Genomic DNA, 25,259 nt, shown 5'->3' on the forward strand with positions numbered 1-25,259 from the left:
TTTGCACATGTTAATCATAGTTTTTTCCTGTATTAATAGTAAGTTTTAAGGTTCCATAAAGGAATTCATATCCCAACCAAGCTTTTTTGGTATCTAGACCACACCTACTATTTGCAGCGATAGTCGCTGCAAATAGTGCGAGGCCCCCCTGTCTGTAGTGACAAATCTGACAAAAAATAATAGCGGGTCCCATGTCAGCAATCGCTGCAAATAATCAAAATCCATAACTTCTTAATTGGCATGCAACTTTATATCACAGTACACACATCATTTGGTTCCAGTTAACTCGAATTCAATTATCTTAAAGTTTGAGCAACTTAAGAGAACAATCTAAAAGAGGATCCAGATTGATTTGAGGTACAGGTAATGACTGTTTATTTTACTAAACTGGACTTTTATAAAACCGATTGTACTTGATTTGACTTTTGACTAGAAGAGGAAATGTTGATTGACTATAGCAAATAGTACATATCTAATTGCAACTTGTGGATATGATTGATGCCAAAAGGATTGCAGCCAAACTAAAAAAGCGTGACACAGTAATTGAGAGGCAACAATGACACAATAATGACCTTGTACTTCTACTACAAGTATTTGATTTAACTTCTTCATAATTGATGGCGTGAATATGTCGGAAACAATATACTAAAAATGAAACTAGTCCAAATCGTTAGATTAAACTATTTTTGTTTGATTCGGTTCTACCCTGCCCGGCAATGTACAAGTTTTGGCTAGCTAATATGGGTTCAAGTCAAATAAATCAAAAATCAAACCAAACTGAAGTCGAATTTTTGAATTTGATTTGGTTTCCTAATTTTATTTATTTTTGTTTAGTTTTTGACCAAAACGATTCCAAACATGGTTTGCAAATTTTTATTTTCAAACCAAACCAAATCCAAAATCAATTTAAGCGTAAAACTTTTGTGTAAACAATACTACTTAACCAATAAATTGCAATGTTTATCCATTCTATCTAGTTAAACTGACTTGGATAGTCTAATGATAACAATTAATTTAGAGTATAATAACTTAACAAGTAATTAAACGTCTTTTGTTAAGGACAATGAATGTTCAGAAGAGAAAAACTAGAATGGATTTTAGAACAAACGGTAAGGAAAAGTGGTAGCCAATCAAAATAGAACGAACAAGTATACATACAAGCTTAAAATAACTTGGTATACGTCAGGTAAACATTAAAGTTTATAAATACATAGCATTTTTTTTATTTGATCAATAAAAAAAAATGTTGGTAAATAATCCACTTCAAATCATATTTTACTTGGTTTCTTCTAGATTAATTAGGTTTGATTTACTCATATTGGGCTTCAAGAAAATCTAAAATCGAGGAAACGAGAAAAACTGTAAACCGGATCATTAAAACTATTGCACATAAAACTATCCTTGCTCAGATCTAGACTCTGTTAAACAAAACAATATAATGTAAGATGGCAACAAATAAAATTAAGGGCGAGTCTCCACACAATAACTAAACTAATCCACGATTCAATACAAAGTCTAGCAGACCATATTGTTTAACAAAGCCGAAATCACAAGATACAACTACGACCTTGGGGATCAGTAGATTATATAGGGATCTACAGAATAGCCACATCCAGATAATCTCCGATCTGCACATTGGCCTACTTGTTAGAGATGCATTCACAAAATCAAATTTAGAAAATACTAAACATGGTATATCCTGCTTAAACTAAGTAAGAGATGAGATAACGAGAGAACAACGTTAAGAGAATACTTTTAAAAGGAAACACCATTTAAAAAAAAAAAATTTTTTTTACAAAACTAGGTCTTTTTCCAAAAAAACACATTGTACATATAGACTCTGCAAGGTTGGGAAATCGCAACTCGGACTAAGCTAAGAGAAGGGGCGAGTCACAAGTTATTGGGTACCCGGACTCAGATCAGGATTTGAATCTATATAAATAAATAGTACTGAGTAATTTTTAAACTATATTAACAAATTACTTCAAAGTTCAAACTCAATTGCTTAGAAAGATAAACAGAATACTTAATTTGTGTGGACTGTGGAGCGGCCCATATTTAGGATTTTATCAAAAAAAATCATTTAAATAAAAATTGACCAGAGTTTGACCGTGTCTGTCTGTGACCCAACTTTACCCCATTGACCAAGTTTCTAGTCCGATTTGGTCAGTAGCGACTCGCTTGGTGGCCGAGTTATCAGCTGAGGCAGCTGAGTTTTACAACCTTGAGAATGTGAGATGGTTAATTACCTCAAAGCTAAGGTTACCGAGGGCCTTGGTGCCATCATCTGGTCTTCTTGCATTTGGATAGGACAAGGTTTTCCCGACCTTTGAGGGAAAATAAAAAAATAGTAGATAGTAAGAATATATTTGTTATAAGTTAGTGTAATAATAAACATAGAGAAAAAACCCTCATTTTCAAAAATGTAAACAAGAAAAACTATATTCCTCGAGTATAAACTACTTTAGAACAAACGTGTTGAGTACAACAGTACAATGTGAATTTACACATATTTATTTCAAACATTAATCGAAATTGCTCATTATTGCAGATCTGCGTTTATTCCTCCAGGCCCATAAATAGTGAATTATTAGTCTGCTCTAAAAAGCCAAATACCATGGTTCAAAAAGTGATCACTGAGTTACAAAGCAGCATAAACTGCTAAAGTGAAACAACTGAACTTATTTATGTTTTGCTCTCATCATCTTGCCCAAATAATAGCTCAAGTTTCATTTATTTTAAGTGAAAAAAAAAAATTCAATGTTGTCAATACTAATTAAGGAAAAGAGTAAAAAAGATAACGTGAAAATCATTCACTCAGGGTGAAGCATATATGGGACCCGTAATATAAAGGAAAATGAATATGATAAATATGATTAGAAGTTGGTTTTGGATGTAAGGGTAAAGACATATGCATCTAGCACGTTCTTCTATCTACAATGTTGGTGTGACTTGTGAAGTCAAGTTTGTATGCAGAACCACAAAACTACAAAAAACCCAATAGATTGTTCGAAGATTTGTATGGTACCAATTTAGAGCCTCAAATAGAGGGAACAGATTCCACCCGCACCTACCTTACCCCATCTCCGACAACAACGTAAGGAGAACAATTTTAATATAAAATAAGTATGTATCTTTTTCTCATACAAAATACACAGAAATGTTCACATGAAATATGAAGCTTGTCATAAATACTCATTTAACTAACTTAGATTACTTCATTATTTTATAAATATGACCTGAAAGAATAAATAAATATAACTAGAAGTTTATATCTACCAATTACTTAACATATTAGTAGTCTCAATGACCAAAAATCTTATTGTTGGCATCAATCCTAAATCTTCCAATAATGTTTTATACCTACAAACCACATCTAAGTAATGCTTTCAGAACTGTCAAGCTATATTAAGTGAATCCTTTACTATTGTAAGATGTACATCAAAGGTCCTGGTCATTATCATGTTCCTCATAAGTCATAAGGGAGTAAACTAGTTTTGTTAAAACATGCATTTGATAGATATATTTTAACAAAGGAAGGTAGTACCTCTTTGACAGTAAAATGACCAGTTTTAGTAGGATATACAAAAGCAAACGACAGCCAAGCATCTCTTCTTCTAGCTTCTGGAGCTACCTCCTTTACCTGGAAAAAATATTCATAAATGAGCACCAAAAACCAATACCACGAGTACATTTACTAAGAGGTCAGCATGAAAGTAAAAAAGGTATTATGCAAAAACAGAGGTTTTCTTTGGGTCAAAACAGGACGGGGATGCGCTGACACTAAAACTACAAGATAAGAGAACAAAGAACTGGATCCGACCTAGACTAATTCAGTTCCAGTTTAGGTTTGGCATGAAAATATATAACAAATAAAAACTTTGGGTTATTCGCCCGACATTTTAACATAATACTTAGTAACTCTGAAGAAGACCGGTTCAGATTAGATCATGTTCTGGACAGAAAACCATTTTAAACAAAACTGTAGAGCGAAGAACCAAGCTCAAAAACCAGATTTCTAAAAACTTTACACCTGCGAACCAAAACAAATAGCCAGTTGCAGTCACTGTTCAAATCCGGTTTGTTTTTTCAGTTTTGTCTTTGCACACCTCTGTTTGCAACCACAGCCATATAAGGTCAAGGTAGGGCCTCGAACTTACCTTAATTTCAGAAAAATTTTGAGAATTTGTGACAAATTTGAACTGATATGTATGTCCAGGTAGTCAAATGAGCATGTGATAAACTACTAACACATAACAAAATTAAACTAATTTCAAACTTAGATGGTCAGACATCAACGAATATCACTTGACATACCAGATCGGTTAGCTCACGAAGCGTAGCATCCATCCAAGTATATATTTGGACTTCATCTTTAGGCTCCTTGCCTCTGACTGCAAAGTCTGCCTGGCTGTGATGACCACCAACCTGTTTAAAATCAAGAAAAATATTAACCTACTGTTAGATGCACCAGTTAAACATCATCTTGAGCAAGCAAGGATAAAAAAAAGACTCCAAAGTCTCAAATACAACTATTACCTTAGTGAAAACACGAAGTAGCAACGGACAGGTCTGCATGTCAAAAAAACACATTAATAACACTTTTAAGAGCATCGCAATGACATGTCAAGATAATGACTGATAAATGGTGACATTAAATGGTTTAGGCACTACATAATTGTTCAATATTTCCTCAAATACCTATCTACAACTTCCACATAAGGAACAAACTACTAAGATGATGATTTGAATAATCTAACAGGTATGCAATAGTTGGGAGTACAAGCCAATCAGATCCTTTAACACGCTAACCGCAGATTTGACAGAAACAACAAAACTGGACTAGATGTTCTATCATTACAAACCTATAGCCGACATATCACCGTCTAAATCCTATACACAAATATGGCAACACGTCATTTTTTGTTGAGTTTTCTCATTACCAATGTCATCTAAATCCTTCAGTAAAACAAAATGAAATGCATCATGAATATTACATTTCCACACCTCTGTTTTAAAGTATATGCCCCAACAATCAACAGATCACCATCCACTAGTAAATTTCTAAGTGATCAAATCCATTATGCCCAACAAAAAATACTCAGAAAGGATTGGAAACGTTAACATAGTTGACAAAGATTGATTGGCAATCAAATTAAGAAACGAGGGTTAATTCCTTGAAAGCACTATACTAAGAGTTACTAAATTAAAAAAAAGTGGGCACACTTGGCGTCTAAGTGAGACTTCAAGAAGTTTACGATGTCATCTGTTAGCCTGGGATTATCTGAAATGGTCACAACTTTCCGCTGACCTTTGGTCATGACCATCTTCAAAAACGGAAAGATGTGTCAAAACCTATGAATGTCCACCTTCTTATAAACCCTGAAAATCTTTAACAGAGGGTGTGCTGAATGCAATGCTTCCAGGAGGTTATAAGCGCTTACACATAGTCAAAAGCTGTCAAGGTTTGTTTGAGCGCTACAGTTTTAGAATCTTATCAAAAATATAAGCTCCTAAAACAAACGGTACTTAAAGTAGCTTTTAAACATAGGTTAAGCTCATCAAAAACTAAAGTAAATACCTCTTAACTAATTGTATACATCACACTTTATGTCTTATTTGTTTGTGATTTTATTTCATTTCTTACAATTATAAGCCCTAGTTACCCTACCAATGACATTTAAGAAAGACTCCGAATGCCAACTACAAGGCTATAAAGCTCATAAAGTATTCTATAGACCGTAGACGAGGTAAGGATCAATCACCAGTCGAGATAATCTTGTGCTTCGACTAGAACCTTCCTTCCTAAATGCTTAGGGTTATCACATCCATTATTTCATTTATCTCACAAAATGCTAAATCACTAATATAATTATATCTATTTTTATCTTTCAAACCGATAATTAAATTACAAAAACAAGTCATTCTAACAAACAATTTGTATACATTCCGGCCGAACAATGAGCTAAAACAGCTAACAAAGTAATAATGAATTTCATACATGCCCTAGAAAAATTTCCAGACAATTATTAAGAATACTACTAACTTATCAATTTCTAATACTTTACAATAAATCATCACACAAACACAAATATGTATATATATATATATATTAAAGGAAAACCCTAGACCTTTTCGCGATCGACAGGGGGAGCGGGTTTAGTATGAATAGGAGGACCTCCTCTTTGATGATGAACAAATGGTCGTCCACCGCCACCGCCACCACCGCCGCCGCCGCCGCCGCCGCCTCCTCTTCTTTGACCGTCACCTCGAGCTGCCATTCTTCTCTCCTTTGATGATGATGATGATGATGATGATAAAATTCTAGTAAAACTAACTCTCCCCCCTTTATCAATTTATGTAGAAAAAAGTGGAAACAAATATAAAGGTTTGTTGTCGTCGTTTTGGACCTAATGTACAATTTGGGTTTATTTGTTTTGATTTATAATATGGGCCACAAGCCCATAATCTAAACGTATTTTTGTTTGGAAGGCGTTTTAAAAATAGAAAAACAAACATGATGCTATAGGCTTCTAACATTCCCCCGCTAATATAATCCAGCTAGATGCATACTTGTTAACCCCTTTAAAAACTATAATTGTAATTTTGTATATGATATTTAAGAAAACGAACTCCAACATTGGAAAAATCTTAGGAGGTGTTTAGTTGGGAAAAACACCTCTTATTTTATATTTTTATTTTCCAAGAAAAACATAAAAAAGAGCGTTCAAATCATAGGTCTTAAAAAAATTTCCATGAAAACAGAAAACACTGTTTTCCATTATTCTATGGAAAATTAGAAAACATTTTTTTTTATTGTTTTTCACTTTTCATTTTCTATTTTCTAAATTTTGAGAACCACGGATTGTTTTTCATATTATAGTTTTGAACGCATTTTTCACTTGTTTTTATTTTTTAGAAAATTAGAAATGGAAAACTAAAAAATATTTTTACAACTAAACGCACCCTTAAAATCCCTTCACGATCTTTAAATCAAAACTTTAGTAAACAAAGTTGAAAAAAAAGTCTCGATTCCTAGCTAGCCCTAGCTTTGACCCTTAACCACAACTCAGAGTCTAATTATGCATTGGACTCTAGTCGGAAAAAAGTTGCTAGGTGTTGCTAGCAATCAAGCGATGTGTTTTTCCCATTCCCAATATGCCATTCGATAAGATGTTAAATTTCGATGTTGTAATATTTGATACTTAAATGTAAGTTAATGATTTATTTCAGCCTTGGTTAAAGTTAACTAGATCAATACCCGGTCATTGACCGGGTTACAAATAATATATACACACTTATAAGCACACGCAACATGTTTATTTATAACAAAAGTATAAACATTCAATTTTTATTTATAAGACAACATAGAAATCCATATAAAAGAAAGACTACATAAAAACCCAAATGAAATAGATTGTATTTAACATGCTTCGATTCTCGAGTCCAATCATGCTAGATTGAAATAACTACATATATCAATACTAACCCTTTAAGGCTTTGTCTGCCTACCATTTGGTCGTCCATAAACCAAATTACAACTCATGTGTTGCAATCACTTAAGCTAAAAGAAGATAAAATTACAATTTTAAAACCAATATGATAAATAATCGTGGTTGGTCCATTTGGATTATGCAATTTTGCTTGTAAGGCACTTCCAAATCCAATGTGCAAAACCAAATAGTTTTGCAATACGATGATGTGATGATTCATAGCAGACATATATAGCAAGGGCTAAACGATCGAAGACATGTACTTTTTTGAAAAGCAGCATTGGATAAATGGCTGATACCCGCCATGTGAATGCGCCATGTCATTTCGACTCCTCGTAATGCCCTAAAGGTTTGCCCCATGTGTTAGATGGATATAACGTTGCTAAGGCTCCATCATCACATGTAATGCGATTTGAACTTGAGAACCCTAAAAGGAAAGCACTTTGTGAAAAATACTCTAACCACTGTTGCTTAATAAGCATGATGTATATAAGTAATACTTTAAAGTCTTAAACACCTCCCATCTTGTACCTTAAATGAGCTTCACTTGTCTAAGCAACCACTCACATCTTTTTCACTCCCAAACTATAAAAGTCAACAACAAATTAGTATCATTATTGCATTACTACATTTATAATAAAGTTACTTTGTAAACACATAAATTACATAGTATTTGCACCATTGTAACTAAATGATATATACTTAGAACTCCAGATATTTGTTGAACTTAAATCTGTTATAAACCATGTTAATATTATATTTTGACAAAAAATCAATGAAAATTCTATCATAGAAAACAAATCAAGCAATATTTAAAAGAGGTTGCCCCACAAAATATCAAAATGTACCACTATGTCACTATTAAATATTTAATTTAAATTCAAGAATATAACACCATATAGAGATAGTATTGGACAACAACATGGAAAAAACTACATACTCACTACCTAATATGGTGTTTTCAAACACTTCAAATAAAGCCTCTATCTTCTCATGAAACTGAAGTCAATGACTCAATGTAAAACATGTTGCTAGAGAATAACACTAACCTGCCCCTCGAACTTATTTTAAGTTGTTACAAATGACAGTATTGCTTCATCAGCTCAGCAATCTTCATATCTAATATGTGCATTGATGTACATCATAAATCTAAGCAGAGGTGGCAATTTCAACACTTAAATAAAAAAAATGAATTGATCTAAGAGAGTCTCTTTTGACATATAATGTCACAACATATATGTAATTAAAGAAAGCTACAAAAAGTAACCACGAAGAATACACGATCTATGTAAATTAAAGCCAATACTCTTGTTTACATACCTCCAAAAAGTGTGTTTGTTGAAGGAAATAACAGGAATGTAGGACCGAAATGCAATGTTCCTACAAAGAAAAATAAGGCGCACACACGTAAAGTACCATATTTACCTAAAGAAGAAGATAGAAAAAGAAACATATATAACATATCTTAAAATAATGAATGCTTCCTTTGAAGGATCGTTTGAATTTTTTGACAAATATGAAATTCAAAAAATTAGGATCATAACAATGGGTTTTTGTAATCGTCAAATCTTCATCTTCATTTTTCAACCCTCTTGAATTGTTAATAAATACCTTTTATATCTTCAAAATTAAACTAACAAATAAAACAAAACAAAACAAAAAAAATCCCTAAAAAGAAATCATGAACCCTAAAATAACCAAACCAAATATAAAATCAGATACATAAAGAAATCACAAACATCAAGCAGCTATAACACGAAATAATACAACACTAAAATATACACCCTAGAAATCAAAAAAATAAAAAAATAAAACTATTGAGAAAAGGATATGACTATTAGTAAAAAGAATACCTCCACTATAACTTCAAAGAAGCAAGACTAGCAAAATTGATTGTAGAAATCAATAAACTTTTAAGTTACTCCGTATAAAAATAGATTGACTCTTGAATTTTAAGGGTTAAGATTGTTTTTATTATGAATTTTAATGGCTTAGATCAATAGTTAAAATTATTTTTTTCTCTTAGTTGTGGTAGCCATTAATATATATAATGTTTATGAAAATTACAATTACAAATTAAATTCATATAAACATGTATTATACAAAAAAGAAAAAAGTGAAGATTATTGTAATTTTAATCACATGTAAAGTATTATATAAGTTATTTATAACACAAGTTGTCTTTAAAGAAATTAAACTTATAAATGCTACTCATATATAACTTTTCTACACTAAAAGAAGCACATGATTTATGAAACAAGTTGCGTTATTTTTTCCAGCATTAAGCTATCTGCGACAATCAATGAAAATATTTATATCCGGCGCATTACACAGATAGTACTGTAACTCACTCAAAAAAACATATACCTTATACAGTGGAACCTCTATAAATTAATACTCGATAAATTAATAACTTCGATAATATTAATAATTTATCTAGTCCCAACTTGGGACCAATACAAAATTGTACCTCGATCAATCAATAAAATAATAAGATATAACTTTTTTTGAAATCCCAATATAAACATATCGGTCCCAACGAAACTATAAATTAATAAATCCTAAATTATTCCAAAATTTGAAGTTAAAAATGAACTATAATCACTTGTTTTTTTTTAGCTTCAAATCTATATTGAGTTCATCTTTAAATCTTCTCATTGCAATTAAAGTTGAAGTATTGTATTCTTGTATTACAACAATAAGTTGTGAAGAATTGTTGTCGTTTACAATGTTTATTTCCGAGTGACCGGTTCCAATTAAAGCTATCTAATCATCCTCAACTTTGTCACGACCAAATTTTGAACTGGATCCGACACAATTGTCTTCTCGTATTGCAATAATATTTTTCCTTGACTAATTTCAAGTTGAAAGTTTTGTCAATCTACTACACCAAATCTTGTTTATTGCATCCGTGGTGATCTCTCTTATATTCACATAGCAGTTGTCGTCTTTTGATTTAGATGCTATGATTGATGTAATTTTAAAACTTATCCATGTACATTTTATAGTGATCAATTTAAGATATTGCTCATTAAACTATCTTTAATTTAAAACGATGAATTTGACAAGTTTTTTATTGTATAAATGTACATTGGACATAAAAATTTTAAATGTCATACATAAACTTTTTTAAATTAATATTTTTATTAATTTATTGATATAATAATATCTCATTAAATTAATAAAGTATCTGAGTCCCAAGATTATTAATTTATAGAGGTGTTACTGTATCTTAATGTACGAACCAAAACAAAACTAGAATGTACGAACCAAAACAAAACTAAAGTGTCCTTTTGGAAAAGAAAAAAAATTCCAACAATAATACAAGATATAACCTGAAGTCCTAAACTACCCTCTAAAAAGAATAATGCTAGTACAATAGGAGTATTATATGCTTTAAACATCAAACTAAAAACCCAATACGCAACTATTGGAATACAAAAAGTTTGCATGAACACGTTATAAATGGTCATATATATATATGTACAATAATCATTCTTTATAGCGGCAATTAAAAGAACTAGCTAATTACGAGTTCCAGCTAATTAATAAAGTCTGATACATGTTTTTAGAGGACTTCAAATCGTTCAATAATTGAAAATTTTTGTTGCAATACAACAACTAACATTGCATGCTTTTGAAGCATGTACATGCATCATAATATAGCATATTGGTAACATGAAAAGTGATATTGATCGATATGATGATTGATATATATATTAATGATTAATTAATTAAAGATATATGTGCGTATATATATCTACCATGCATAGATAGATAGATGGATGAGGTTACTTGAGCCACCTTTGCTTGATTCTCGTCTCCGGTGGTCCAATGAATAATTCGGTTTCCACATCCGAGTTCTCCCCATTTTCTAAAACACGCAAGTCTACTGATCTCGTTTCTTCTGTGATGATCACTTGATCCTTTTGGTTTTGACACTGAAAAAAGGCAAGACATTTATATATCTCCCAGAAAAGTTTTAAGAAATTGTTCTTGCCAATTGTCGACCCTAGTTATTGATTTAGATTGTAAATACGAGTATATATAAAAAAGAATTTTTTAAAAAAAAAAACGTACTGACCTTCTCCGTAAGTATTGCATTTTCATCTGCTAGCATTTTCTCCTGGATATATAATTCCATTTAATTCATCGTCAATAGAAATCGAATAATTAATTAATTGAGCAATGTAGCTACATACATTGACAGCGTATAGATACAACATTGCTCAAGATTTGGGGATTTTGTGCGCTAGCTAGCTAGGATATTATATATAGACTAGTAATTAATTACCTTTGAGCGTAGTTGCTGGATCTGTTCATTGTACACTTGCATCTAAAACATGTAAATATCAAATAATAATATTCGATCAGCAACCAAAAAAGTATTAATTTGTAAAGATCGATTCCACAACTAATAAACCTACCCTAAAATCGGCAGATGAAAATAACTGAAAGATCGATCACGTACGTACGTACGTACCTTTTGTGCTCGAATTATGCGTACACTCCTTTCTAGCTGCTGTTCAATCTGCAGTAGTTCTTCCATGCTGGTTGTTCCCAATCCTTCCCCCAAAAGTTTCCTGCAATTAATTATTCCATTACATATACATATTTAAGATCGATCGAGATATCCAGTAGCGCCGTTTTTATGTATAAGATTCAAAAACACAAAATTAATGTTGCGTTGTTTCATTCACTGACTGTAATGTAATTATCAGTAGTAGCGTGCCAATTAATTACTCGTAATATATATATATTTATATGGAAGAAGAATTGCACCTTTTTGCTACTTCTAGGAGCTCTACCTTCTTTGCCATGCTAGCTGTTTCATCCTTCAAATGCTGCAAAAGTATAGTAGTACATCAGTTATAAGTTACTCCTAATTAAAAGCTGATGATTAATTAATTAACTAAGTACGAAAAAAATGATAATTAAGTTCATTCTCGAAACTTTATGAACCTGAACATCTTCTACACTTGAAGTATCTGTTTGAACATCTTTTACATGAGCTCTATATCGTTCAATTGTCTCCTGCATGCTGATATACCCCAAGGAAAACCTTGTTATCATCAAATATCATTGCGGCACTGATACAAACAGTTACTCCCTCCATCTCAATTTAAATGTCCAAATTTGACCGTAAATATTTTTGTTTAGATAATATGATACCTAATGAAATAACTATCAATGAATAATATATTTAAAACTTAATTTATTCATATATTTTACATTAGTTATTGTAAAAAAAAAGGGTAAATGGGTGCTAACCCTCAGGTCTCATGTTCCATTTTGGTACTCAGAGCGCACACCACAACATTAGTTAGTGTATAATGCACACAAAATAATTTATGGTCAAAGTTGCGAAAGAAAGACTTCGAAAGTCAAAATAGGACATTTAAATTGAGATGGAGAGAGTATTAGGTCAATGCGGGTAAGAAGCACTATGTATGTGTGTTGGTCTATGAACCAAAAGGTTGTGAGTTCAAATTAATCTCATTGTGAAAATATATGTGAATTCTTATACATGGGATGTTAATTGATATTATATATATATGTGTGTTTTTTTTTTAAATAAGAAAATCAAGCCAAATAAGATAAAAGTGGAGCTCTAGTATTTTTCATAGTTATATGATTTAATAATTAGGAATTATTACTTCATGCATACCATGCATATAAAATTTGTTGTATATATTTGTGTGTGTATAAATGTTTTTATGTCTACAAATAAACTCCTATTGAACACACACATATATATTCGAGAAAAGGTTCGTGTGGTTGATTTGGAAGAAGCATTAGGATTTCTATATTATAACTTGATGTTCGTATGTGAATGATATATGTGAATATATATATTCATTCACATATGAACTATCATGTTATACTTATAATTAGCTATGTTCATATGTGAACAGTTCTCTTAGCTTATTCTTTATGTTCATATATATATATATATATATATATTTACTTGTGATTAAATGAATTAATATGATATTCTAGCTAAGTTGCTACAATTATTAAAAGCAGAAAAACTTAATATAATTAATCTACAAGTGTTTCAAGAAATTCTAAAACGAACTATGTCTCCTTGATTCTCTACAATTATTATTAGTCCGTATTAATTATATATATGGTTCCTTGTATGGTCAACTTGCAACAAGTCATTTATAAAGGAGACGATAGCTGAGTGTGCGAAAAAGTTAAAGTCATTGAATGTATGAATCAAGTGATCGATCATCTTATTATTTTAAACAGTTCATACCTAAAAAGAGACTATATATATATATGGTTATTTAATAGTAATTAAGTAATTAATTAACAAAGGTTAGCTATCGAAAAGATACTACGATGCTACAAGTTGCATATTATATAATCCTTTTTATTGCTTAATTCAATTCACGTCTTTCTAATGTACCATCCACAAAGATTAATTAAAGAATTAACTGGAGCAGAAGTATAAAAATTTACTTACATAAATAAATAGATGAGGATTTTTAAACCAATTGTTTCCTGAAATCGCGACGACACTTCTAAATCAATTTTATTATAAGTAGTAGTTTTTCAACAAGACGTACAAATTAATGTTCAAAACAAATCCTTTCTGAAATTTGAAAAGCTTATCCTTAGGCGACGATAAAGAAATAAATTGATACACTACAAACAATAATACCGGCCGTTTGTTCATATCACTTTTTGCATACTTTAAAAAGTATGAAAATTTTTATCAGTTAATTATTTACATCCAAAAACATGTATAAAAGTTTTTCACATTTACAAATTGTATATCACAGATATAAATCTAGTATTACAAATTTATCTCTATGCATTCGAGTGTGAATATTTTTTATAGTGGTTATACACTTATAAGTATCACCGTTTTTTTACAACTATAAGACCGTCTTTAAGTATTCTCAGTGTATTAGGATGAATACGCCGGCGTATTCAGTTAAGGGAGCTGGCGTATTCATCGGCGTATTTGCTCGAAGTGGTGGCCATCGCGCTGAAAAGTAGGCGTATTATTGAATGTGTTTTTTTTTTTCTTCTTTTATTTTCTTTGTTAATTTCTTGGTGCATTGGAGTTGAGAATTAGCGTATTGGAGATTATTTTTTTTTTGTTTCAATCGTTTGTAGGTGGCGGCTGAATGCCTGAATGAAGAAGACGACCAGATATGATAATAGTATTTCATACGGAATATATTTATTATTAAGTTTCATTTTTACCCCTAAACTATTACATGTTTCATTTTTACCCCTAATCTAGTTATAATAGTATCGTATATTTTTATTTTAAACCCTATGCTTATACAAGATATATTATTTTATTAAAAAGTTTTGTATTATGTTTAATGTTAATATAATAAATTTGTAATTAGTGTTTTTCTAATTAAATATGATATGATATTTAATATTGATATAAATGATGATGTGGCAACCAATAAACTGAGATTTCATAGTGAGGGTTAATAATAAAAGTGATTCAGTGTGGTAAGTCAGTGTATTGATGACGTGTTACCAATACACTGAGTTTTGATGTATTGGGTCAAAGATGGTCTAAGTGTGAGAATAATTATGATTTGTTAATTATATTCTTCACACTCGATCGTAACTTTCTTAAAGTTGTATACACAATTTCAAGCGTGATAAAAAAGAGTGTTTTTTGGTTGTAGTGCATAATACCAGCCTAAAGATCTTGAAGCATGGTGAACACATTTTTATAATCGATCATTTATATATTGTAGTGTATAATACCAGCCTAAATAAAATATTTTGGCTTTATATATTGTTTGGTTTCCGTACGTTATATACAAAACAAAACAAATAAATAAAATATTAATATTCATGAAAAGACAAAATCAAAATACAAGTAAAATATTACTATATGTATAATAAAATAATAATAATAATAATAGGAGTAACTGCGAATGGATACTTTTTATGGTAAATTTCAGAAAGGCAAAAGCTGTGACGTTGTTCATGAGTATGAAACAAATAACCATTTCAAGTTAAATGATCAAAATAGGCCAGACAATGAATCAACCAATTTTAAGGGTCATAATGGCCTAACCTTTAAACTTCAGTTACTATATTATATTGAATTACTTCAACATATTAAGTTGCTATATTTATGTATGTTTTTTTTGTTCTTGTTGTTGATATACACATGACCAAGAGTATAACACAAAGGTCAACAACAACAGTAGTGAACCTGATTTCCCATGATTTTTGTGTAACAGTATTATAATATATATAATGGGGGAAAAAAAAAAGTATAATGAAACATTAAAATTAAAAAATACATGTTTATCTGGATTTCTTTAATTTTAATTTTAATTTTATGTTATTTGTCTCAAATATATATCTAATATAAAATCACATTCATAAATTTACCCATGTACGGATAGAAAATATCAAAGGGACTACTGAAACCCGGACAGATCAAATACACTATGTATTTGTATGTATGTACGTGTATTCAACTATGTATATATATGTGTATAAATAAATGCAATGAGTAGGATATATAAAAAGAAAGAAAAAAACCCAGAATTAGTATGTAGAAAAGGGGGGAAAAAACCAATATAAAGTAAAATCAATCAGGAGATGATTGGGTAAGAAAAATGGGACCTGGAGCTAGCAAATTCATAAAGTTTGCCTCTAGGGGAGAAGATGACCAAAGCAACTTCAGCATCACAAAGCACAGAAAGTTCAAAAGCCTTTTTTAGCAACCCATTCCTCCTTTTGGAGAAGGTCACTTGCCTACTTGTAGCATTCTCAATCCTCCTCATTTGTGTCTTCCCTCTCACCATCTTGTAGCTAGACTTTTATTACCTTTATTAATTTACCCTATAACTATGAAAAGGTTATTAGATATATAATAATAATAAAGGTTAACATGCATCAGTTAATAAAATAGTAAATTAAGTACTGGTTTTCAGTGATTTTTTGGGGTCATGGTAAGGTCTCATATGTTCAAGAAAAGGAAGATATATAGGAATAGAAGAGAACCCTTTTTTAAGCGATCAAGATTCAAGATCCATGGATTGAACAAACACTACATATATAGCTCAAAATTTATGTACTTTTTCAATATCTTTTTCTTTTATAGATAGTAGATGTACAATAATGATCTTGATATAGAAATAAATATGGTTTTTTGTGTTCATATCATATCATATATATATATACATATAAGTAGAAGAAAGAAAGGTAACCTTACAAAAGAGGCAAAAACCCAGAAAAGGCTGTTCTTTCTTTCAAGAGAGAGAGAGAAAGAAAAAGAAAGGAGAGATGTGTATTAAAAAAATCAAAAGATAGAGTAGTGAAACATTGGAGAAATTTTGTTAATTACCTTTTCAAGAAATGTGGTTCTTTGATAAGCTGTATAATATGCAATGGGGCTTGTACTTTGTGGTGAGTATGTGGATTTTAAAATTGGAAAAGAGGTAACCTTAAAATTAGCCCACAAGGAACCCTAGAGAGATAGGGATTGGCCTAAAATTGCCAATGGTTGAGGTAGGTTGAAGTGATTGATTGGTGCTTGAGTCCTCTTTTATGTGTGTAGTACCACAAAAGAGTAAAGAAAGTGGAAACTAAAGTCACCCGAATTAACCACTTTCCTTTTTTATAGTAACCAGATTTGTTACTCAATAGTTCCCCATGTATAGGTTATTGTTTTTTTCTTTTTGGTATATGTTTGGAAGAAGTCAAAATAAATGTTACAAGTTATTAAAAAAAAGTACATGTTTTATAATTTGGAAGTGATCTTTACACATGACAAAGAACACAAATATATATATATGTGAATCATATGATTGTATTGTAAAGTTTTGTAAAGTTAATTTCGATTCAGACGTGCTGTAAGCAATTTTAACTAACAAATCCATGGATCGTCAACCCTCTCCTCATGAAAAATACCTAGATATGAGAAACCCAAGACTCAAACCCGATACCTTGGGAAAAACTCACATCCGAGACCCACATAGTGGATTTAGAAGATACCCCTGATCAACTCAATCAAACACGTGATTTATTAATTAAACCCGTTTTTTCTCTTACACATAATAATAACTAAACACGTCTCTCCTCCTGTAGCAAGAAACCAAACCCAAATAAACATCAGAGATCACTTTTGAATCACAACATATCTTTGTAATCTATTATATGATGTATATAATTTTTTGTAGAGTCAAAATCTATAATATAAAATAGATAAACTTTATACGAAAGTTTATACATATATGAATATGTATATAATATTTAAAAGAAGATTTAAGTTATGAATATTAATGCTAAATGTAATAAAAGTAAGGGTTGAGGGAATTCGGTATCTCTCACTTTTTCTTTTTTTTTTTTCACATTATATCTTTTCCGATCTCATTTTATAGAGAATGGTCATTTTTTCTTATCACCAATCGATCTTATCCTTTTTCTAATTTAATAAACAAAAAAATATAAAGAAAGTATGAGTGCAAGATCAAATGTGTGATCCTCATATCAATTTCCTTCATTCTCATTTTACTCATTTTGCTTCATCTTATATTAAAATAAAAAAATAAAATAAAAAGAGAGAGAGAGAGAGAAAACGGATGATGTAGCATTTGGTACCATGTGAATATGTGATACACCCCCATCCCACACCTCACTTTCCTCCACAAAAGAAAGATGAATTACATCGCAATCAATATTATATTGATATATCTTGGAAGCACAAAAATAGTCGATTGGCGGTATAGATAAAATTGATGGAATTTCTTCTATAAAAAGATAATTCCTAAATTGTGTAAAAAAAATAAATTCTGCTGGCAGTAATAAATTTGGGGTGACAATTATTATGTTGGAATAACAATACCTTTTTCTTATTTGAGTAGATAGATATAAAATTCACACCCCAAAAGAAGAAAGTGGTACAATTTCCGCATACATTATTATTATTATAATATTATAAAAGGAAGAAAGAGGAACTCCTATAGGTTGCAATATAACACCTTGATCCAATGAACAAAAGATTATGAAACACACACTATAGTTTTACTGTATGAATAAGCTTGAGAAGGTCTTTACATAATAAAGAATACCACTTTTAAAATGTACTTATGTTTCATTTGATTAGAAAGAAAACATAGCATTAAGGGTATAAACCTTATTAGCAAAACTTGTTTTTTTCCCTGTAAAGGATAAATAAATAAGTAGACCCAATAAAACTATATTTAAAATAAACCTAATATATTAAATTATATTGAGAAATAAAATATGGAATTTGTTTCTCTTACCATCACTATTGATCAAACTGTATGTCTTTATCAAATCTTTCGATCAACATTTAGACGTAACAATCCTTATTTTTATAAGAACCTTTATTCTAAAAATTTTATTAATTACTAGCATGCTAGCTAGCTAGCTCCAACTTTAAAGTCAAATAAGTTTCACATATATTACCTTCCAAATTTGAATTTGGATCTAACAATGTAACAGGACTACGTCCAAATCAAACGATAAAGTAATTATTACTTGATAAATAATTATAATAATAGTATTAAGAGATTATGACACGAAAGTGTAAGAAACTATGTCATTTTGTTTATGTTATGTAGTGTAACATACATTTTGTCTATATTATGTCATTTAAAGTGTAAGAATCTAACAATGTACTATGTTATGTAGTGTACTATAAAGTAATAATAGTATACTATAGATAACTGGCTGAAAACCGGTGGCTTACATGGTTTTGACCAAAATAACAAATTTCTTACATACAATAGATAAATGTATAGTACACTACATAACATAGACAAAATGACATAGTTTCTTACACTTTCGTGTCATAATCCTAGTATTAATGATACATCTTGCTAGAATAAAATATTTTTTATTTAACTTTATATATTACAAAATAACTATAACACATGACATATATATTTATAAATGTTTTTTAATAACTTTTTAACGATATAAATGATGATAAACCTAAAAAGCGTTAAAAAGTTTTATTAATGTGAGAAGAAAATGTTACCGTATTTTTAAAGCCATTTGTACCAAGAATACATTTAAGTGCATAAGTGGTTGGACCATGTTCATGTAAATTGTACATAGTATTAAAAGGTGTCGCAATCAATTGTACGATGATAAAAAGAGTTTAAACCAATGAGAGATCGAAAACGCATAGGGAGCCTATGATTTTCATTCATAAAGCAGGCCTTTCTTTATTCTGGACCCTACCTACCAGGTTAAGTTTTTTGCCACCCTTGAAACAGTAGGCTGGGTACAGGTCATTTTTAAACCATTCGTTTATTTTTCTATTTATTGAGTCTACTATATTATCATCTGGACATTAACTTTTTTGCTTTTTATCGAAAGTGTTTGTTAGAGTGATTTTGATGTCACATAAAAGAAGTATTTTTTTTTAAAGGTGAATTTTGCTTGATAATTTTGTGTCGCGATTTGACAACGAGAGGTTTAACATACGTTGTCTTAAACGAGTCCGCGTTAGAGAGCTCCCTTGAAGTATAAATGCCTATTTCAAATACCCGATGGGAGAAAAACCCCCTACTAATCCGCCCAAAGGCACGACGATCAATAGGGGTAAACTCTGCCTCCTCAGACTTGAACCTGGGTATACCCAAGTCAAGTCTTCATAGAAAGACTTCCTATGTACTTCCTAAGTCTTGAACCCAAGACCTTCTGCTTGTAAGGCAAATGCTCAACCACTTGAGCTAACTAAGAAGTACACATAAACAAGTATTGAGTTCCAAAAAACTGTGTGGTTGGTTCAACAATTTTTATATCATATATATGAAGTGGTGGTAGTAGAGGCCTGACCTCTTAGGTTGTGTTTGTTTTACAGAGTTTGATGGAATCTAATGAAATTAGAATTGAATTTCATTCTTTAATGTGTTTGGTTGTTCAAATAAGGAAGAATCTCATTCTGTAGGAATGTATATATATCATCAGTTTATGGAAACTCCATTCCTTGAGGAAGGAGGAAGGAATGAACTTGAATTCTCAAAAAATCTAAAACATTCCGTCAAATTTCATTCCTTCAGATTTTTCAATTCCTTTGAAAGATTTCATTCATTCCAAGAATATTATGTGAACCAAATGCGCCGTCGGCAGTTCACCGCAGGAGAGTAATTGGTGGAGATGTTAGTGGTGGGGCCCATTAAAGGTAAAACTTTTGACCGTTCCTCATTTTCTTAACATAAAATATGTATGTATTTTTTAATTAATTTATAATGATGAGGTGGAGATGGGGGAAAGTAACGTCAGTGGTTTGGGAAAGATTGGAGAAAATTGAGGTGTAAAGATTTGATTGGTTAGTGTTGAGGAGGATGGGTGACCACTCTCTCCCCCTTGGTGTAAAAGATCAATACTCAATCTTTTACAATGGGATAGTTTAGAATTATTTAAGATATATATATATATAATTGTAATATTTGTTGTTCAAAAGTATATGTATATATGTGACCCAAACGTCATGATTCTGCATAGAAAATTTTTTTTTTTTTTTTGTACAACAAATATTCATTAAACAACTAGCTAGCAAGATGCTAGGGTGTTACAAGGTAATTGAGTTACAATTTTTGGATTTGTAATCCATTCAAACCACGTCGATATTTCTTGCTTCTAACACTAATCTATTTAAATGAAAAAACAACGATGTCATCAAAAAGCTTTTCTGATTTTCCTTTGAAATTGTTGAAGATGGCTTCATTTATATTCTTCCAAATGATCCAAATTGTTGTAAGGATTACAACATTGAATCATACCGAGAAAGTAGAGGGAAAACTTATATCATCCGCCCAAATGCCCAATTAAGTATAGCACTTACCATCCAATTATATTACATCATCTGCCCAGTTAAGCTTTTCCGTATATAATGTTTGTAACTGCTAGGGCTGTAAACGGTTCGGTTCGGTTAGCAAGAAATTTCAAACTGTTTTTCGGGTTTCAGTTCGGTTAGCTAGAAATTTTGAACCGTTAATTTCGGTTACCCGAAAATCGGTTACCCAAAAAAGTCATTTATTTTCGATTAACCATTTATTAAAATTATGCTAATATAAAGTTTAAGTTTTCAATTATAATGATCAATTTACATTGTATTAACTAATTTTTCTATGTATAATAGACATTTAACTACATTAATTTTTTGTTTTATAAATAAATATACATAACATCTAATTTTGAATTACTTTTTTCTAACACGTTATATTGATTCAATGCAAGTTTTTATTTAAAAATATCATAATTTACTACTTAAAATGTATTTTATATGATTTTATTAATAGTTTAGATAAATTTTTTAAACAAAGTTAACAACTTTTTGTAAAAAGAGTATATATATAAGAAAATTACTTAGAATATCAAAATTAATCATAAATTTTGAAAAAAAGTTAGTAAAATTGTTAATATTTTAGGCAACAAATACAAAAATTTAACTAAATAGATATGTAAATGATGTAATTATGTAATACATATATGTGTAAATATACATATATATATATATATGATTATATGTAGATATATAACAAAATTCGGTTCGGTTCGGTTAACCGCGGGTAATGCATATTGAAAACCGTAACCGAACCGTTACACATCGTTTTTTTTGTTTTCGGGTTTCGGTTTTTTTCGGTTTTGTTTTTTTCGGATTCGGATCACGCGGTTCGGATCGATTTTTCGGTTTTCCGGTTCATTTTCTTACACCCCTAGCAACTGCAAAAATAATAATATTAATAATAAAAATAATACTATTATTAATTGTTATATTAAAATATTTTCAAAATTTTTTGAACCTATACTAATGCTTATTTTAGTAATGGGTTTTGCTTGAGACGGTCATTGAGGAATATTTAGACACATAAAAGTTTTCATATTTTTTGAAAAAAAAATAAGATTAGGCAATATATAAAATACTAATTTTTATAAATACAATGACATATTGATGACATCTTTTAAATTTGTTATTCTCAAAAACCTTCAATAATATAATGAATTTAAAGTCCAAGTCTAAATCTCTTATCTCTATCCGAATTCGAAAATATATCAATAATCAGACAATTAAATGGTTAGTTTGTATATCACTTAAGACATTTAGTTTATCTTTTGTTATATATATCAAAGCCTTATTTTAACCAGCAAATTAGTTATATAAGTAGTTAATACTTTTGCCTTTAAAGACAGAGATCGAGAGTTCCATCTTCAGGTTGTAGGTTATTTTCTATCTTAGATAGACTCCGGAAGTAAATCTCTACACCGTCGTCGTGGTAATGATAAATCTCTACATCTTGTCATCTCATACATCATTAAAATATTAAGACCCAAAAACCTATAAAAAAAACGCATCTATCAGGTGCTTACTTATGACCTATAAAAGCCTTGTTTTATGACATCATTTGCTTTTATATAAAAAAAACCGACATGATTTCATAAATAAATAATATTGTCATGTTAATTATTATTATTGTTATTAATTAACATATCAGTACATGTTATTTTTTGAAGGTAAGAACAATATTTTAAAAACCGGTATTTTAGTAATACAGGTGTGAACAAAATTTATGATATTACTGAAAATACCGGTCGACACGACTATTTTTTTTTTCCATAAAAATCCCACAAAAGTTGTTACAATTTAACAAACTAGTCATAATACAATTATAATCCATTAAAAAGTAATATTAAATAGGTATTTCACAACAAAATGTAAGTTCTAAAGTTCACAAATAACAAAAAATAACATTAAAGTATCATAAAAATAATTTTAAAAAATTCAAAAAAATACCGGAAATACCGAAACGATAATACCGGAAAATACCGGCCGTTATTAAATAATAGAAATACCCAAAAAATACCAAACTTAAAATAACAGAGTATCATTTAATACCGGTAATATCGACCGGTATTTACCGTATTGAAACACATGGCACAAACACAATTTTTGTTTCTTCAAAAATAAGTTCATGGTGCATCACACGTACTGACTCTTATTACACACCAACTCCTTACATAAATACTACAATATAATCCTTTTTTATTATAGATTCCAAAATAATGTATAAAGCTTTACATAACTTAGTTTATAAAAAGTTGAAAGTTATATTACAATTACATTCCTGAGAAAATAAAGCTACCAAGACTTCTCTGTTTTACTTCTACAAATATCACATCTTGCCCAATTTCTTGGCATCGTTATGTTTACTTATCTCAAAGACTTCCAGATTTATATATATATATATATATATATATATATATATATATATATATATTGAAAGGTGAATTTCGCTTGAGAACTTCGTGTCGCGATTCGACAGCGGGAGGTCTAGCATACGTTGTTTTAACCGGGTCCGCGCTAGAGAGCTCCCTCGAAGTAGAAATGCCTATTTCAAATACCCGATGGGGGGAAAACCCCTTACTAATCAGCCCGAAGGCACGACGATCAATAGGGATAAACCCTGCCCCCTCAGACTTGAACCTGGGTATACCCAAGCCAAGCCTTCATAGGAAGACTTCCTATGTACTTCCCAAGTCTTGAACCCAAGACCTCTTGCTTGTAAGGCAAGTGCTCAACCACTTGAGCTAACTAGAGTTTATGCATCCGACCTATTTTATGACCCAACTAATCTATTTTTTATTTTTGGCATCATTATGTTACTTAATTATCTCAAGATTTGCAGATTTATTTATTTTTTTAGTTTATGCATCCTACCTATTTTGTGACCCAACTAATCTATTTTTTGGGTAAAAGTTTTACCGTGGTTAACTTGATATATTTTTATATATATATAATATCTCAATAATCTACCCCTATAAATATAGGAAGTGAGATGTGTAATAACACAAGTTCAAAAACCTTATCAATAGTTCACTAACCCCATTGATGATCCAACTAATCTAAAGGCAACTTTTATTCGCATTTTACTTTGATTCTAGCTTGGTACATAATATAAACTAGTGAGGTTTGTGCCCCGCTTTGCAGGCTCCAATTGTTGTGTTGATGTAGGTTCGTTATGGTAGTTGAGAACACAAAAGCAAAAATTTATTAAAAAAAACAAGAAAAAATCGAAAGAAAAAACCCCAAACGGGATCCAATCGGAAAATTTCAAATAGTAATGTGGGGTATAAGATGAATCGATAGAAGGGAACACAAAAGCAAAAAAATCGTGCAACAAACCATGAAGAACCGAAAGAAAAAAACCCAACGGGATCTGCTGTGGTAAAATGCTAGAAGTAACGCGTGGTGTAGATAGACCAATAAAACTGTGTCACGTGGCGGTGGCGAGAACACAAAAGCAAAAAAAAAACTATATAAAAACCAAGGAAAAACCAAAAAAGAAAACTCCAAACGGGATCCGATATGCCAAAATCCAAATAGTGATGCTGAGTATAAGATGAACCAATAGAAGATAATACAAAAGCAAAAAACTGTTTAAGAAAGCAAGAAAAACCGAAAGAAAAAAAAATGAACGAGATCCGATATGATAAAATCCGAAACAAAAAAAAAAAACCCTCAAACGAGATCCGATATGGCAAAATCCATATATTGATGGGTTATAAGATGAATCAATAGAAAAGAACACAAAAGCAAAAAAAATGTGAAGAAACCAAGAAAAACCAAAAGGAAAAAAAAAACTCGAATGAGATGCGATATGGTAAAATCAAAATAATAACATGGAGTGTAGGTGAACTAATATAACAGTGCCACATGACGATGACACTGTTCATTAGCTTCGTTCTTAATGATTATATACAATATATATAGTCATTTTTTAGTTA

The 25,259-nt window shown here is 30.5% G+C and overlaps 2 protein-coding genes across 6 annotated transcripts; both read right to left on the reverse strand.

Annotated features, from left to right (window-relative positions):
- Window positions 1-1,456: 1,456 nt before the first annotated feature.
- LOC122592910 (histone deacetylase complex subunit SAP18) lies at window positions 1,457-6,343 on the reverse strand. Its single transcript, XM_043765240.1, has 6 exons — window positions 6,132-6,343; window positions 4,540-4,572; window positions 4,318-4,428; window positions 3,548-3,643; window positions 2,250-2,327; window positions 1,457-1,628 (listed from the first exon to the last, which is right to left on the reverse strand). The coding sequence occupies exons 1-6, from the start codon at window positions 6,279-6,281 to the stop codon at window positions 1,596-1,598; spliced, it is 501 nt and encodes a 166-aa protein (XP_043621175.1). The 5' UTR covers window positions 6,282-6,343; the 3' UTR covers window positions 1,457-1,595.
- Window positions 6,344-10,923: 4,580 nt separating this feature from the next.
- LOC122592584 (MADS-box protein SOC1) lies at window positions 10,924-17,054 on the reverse strand. 5 transcript variants are annotated; one of them, XM_043764849.1, is made up of 8 exons: window positions 16,843-17,054; window positions 16,119-16,337; window positions 12,456-12,534; window positions 12,276-12,337; window positions 11,977-12,076; window positions 11,788-11,829; window positions 11,578-11,619; window positions 10,924-11,434 (listed from the first exon to the last, which is right to left on the reverse strand). In XM_043764849.1, exons 2-8 carry the CDS (start codon window positions 16,298-16,300, stop codon window positions 11,285-11,287), a joined length of 657 nt encoding a protein of 218 aa, XP_043620784.1. In that variant the 5' UTR covers window positions 16,301-16,337; window positions 16,843-17,054; the 3' UTR covers window positions 10,924-11,284. The 5 variants fall into 5 exon arrangements, with proteins under 5 accessions (XP_043620784.1, XP_043620785.1, XP_043620781.1 ...); XM_043764850.1 differs by having other exon boundaries at window positions 16,119-16,343; XM_043764846.1 differs by lacking the exon at window positions 16,843-17,054 and adding an exon at window positions 16,706-16,812.
- Window positions 17,055-25,259: the final 8,205 nt, after the last annotated feature.

The sequence above is a fragment of the Erigeron canadensis genome, chromosome 3, assembly GCF_010389155.1.
Source record: "Erigeron canadensis isolate Cc75 chromosome 3, C_canadensis_v1, whole genome shotgun sequence".
In the NCBI taxonomy this organism is placed as follows: domain Eukaryota; kingdom Viridiplantae; phylum Streptophyta; class Magnoliopsida; order Asterales; family Asteraceae; genus Erigeron; species Erigeron canadensis.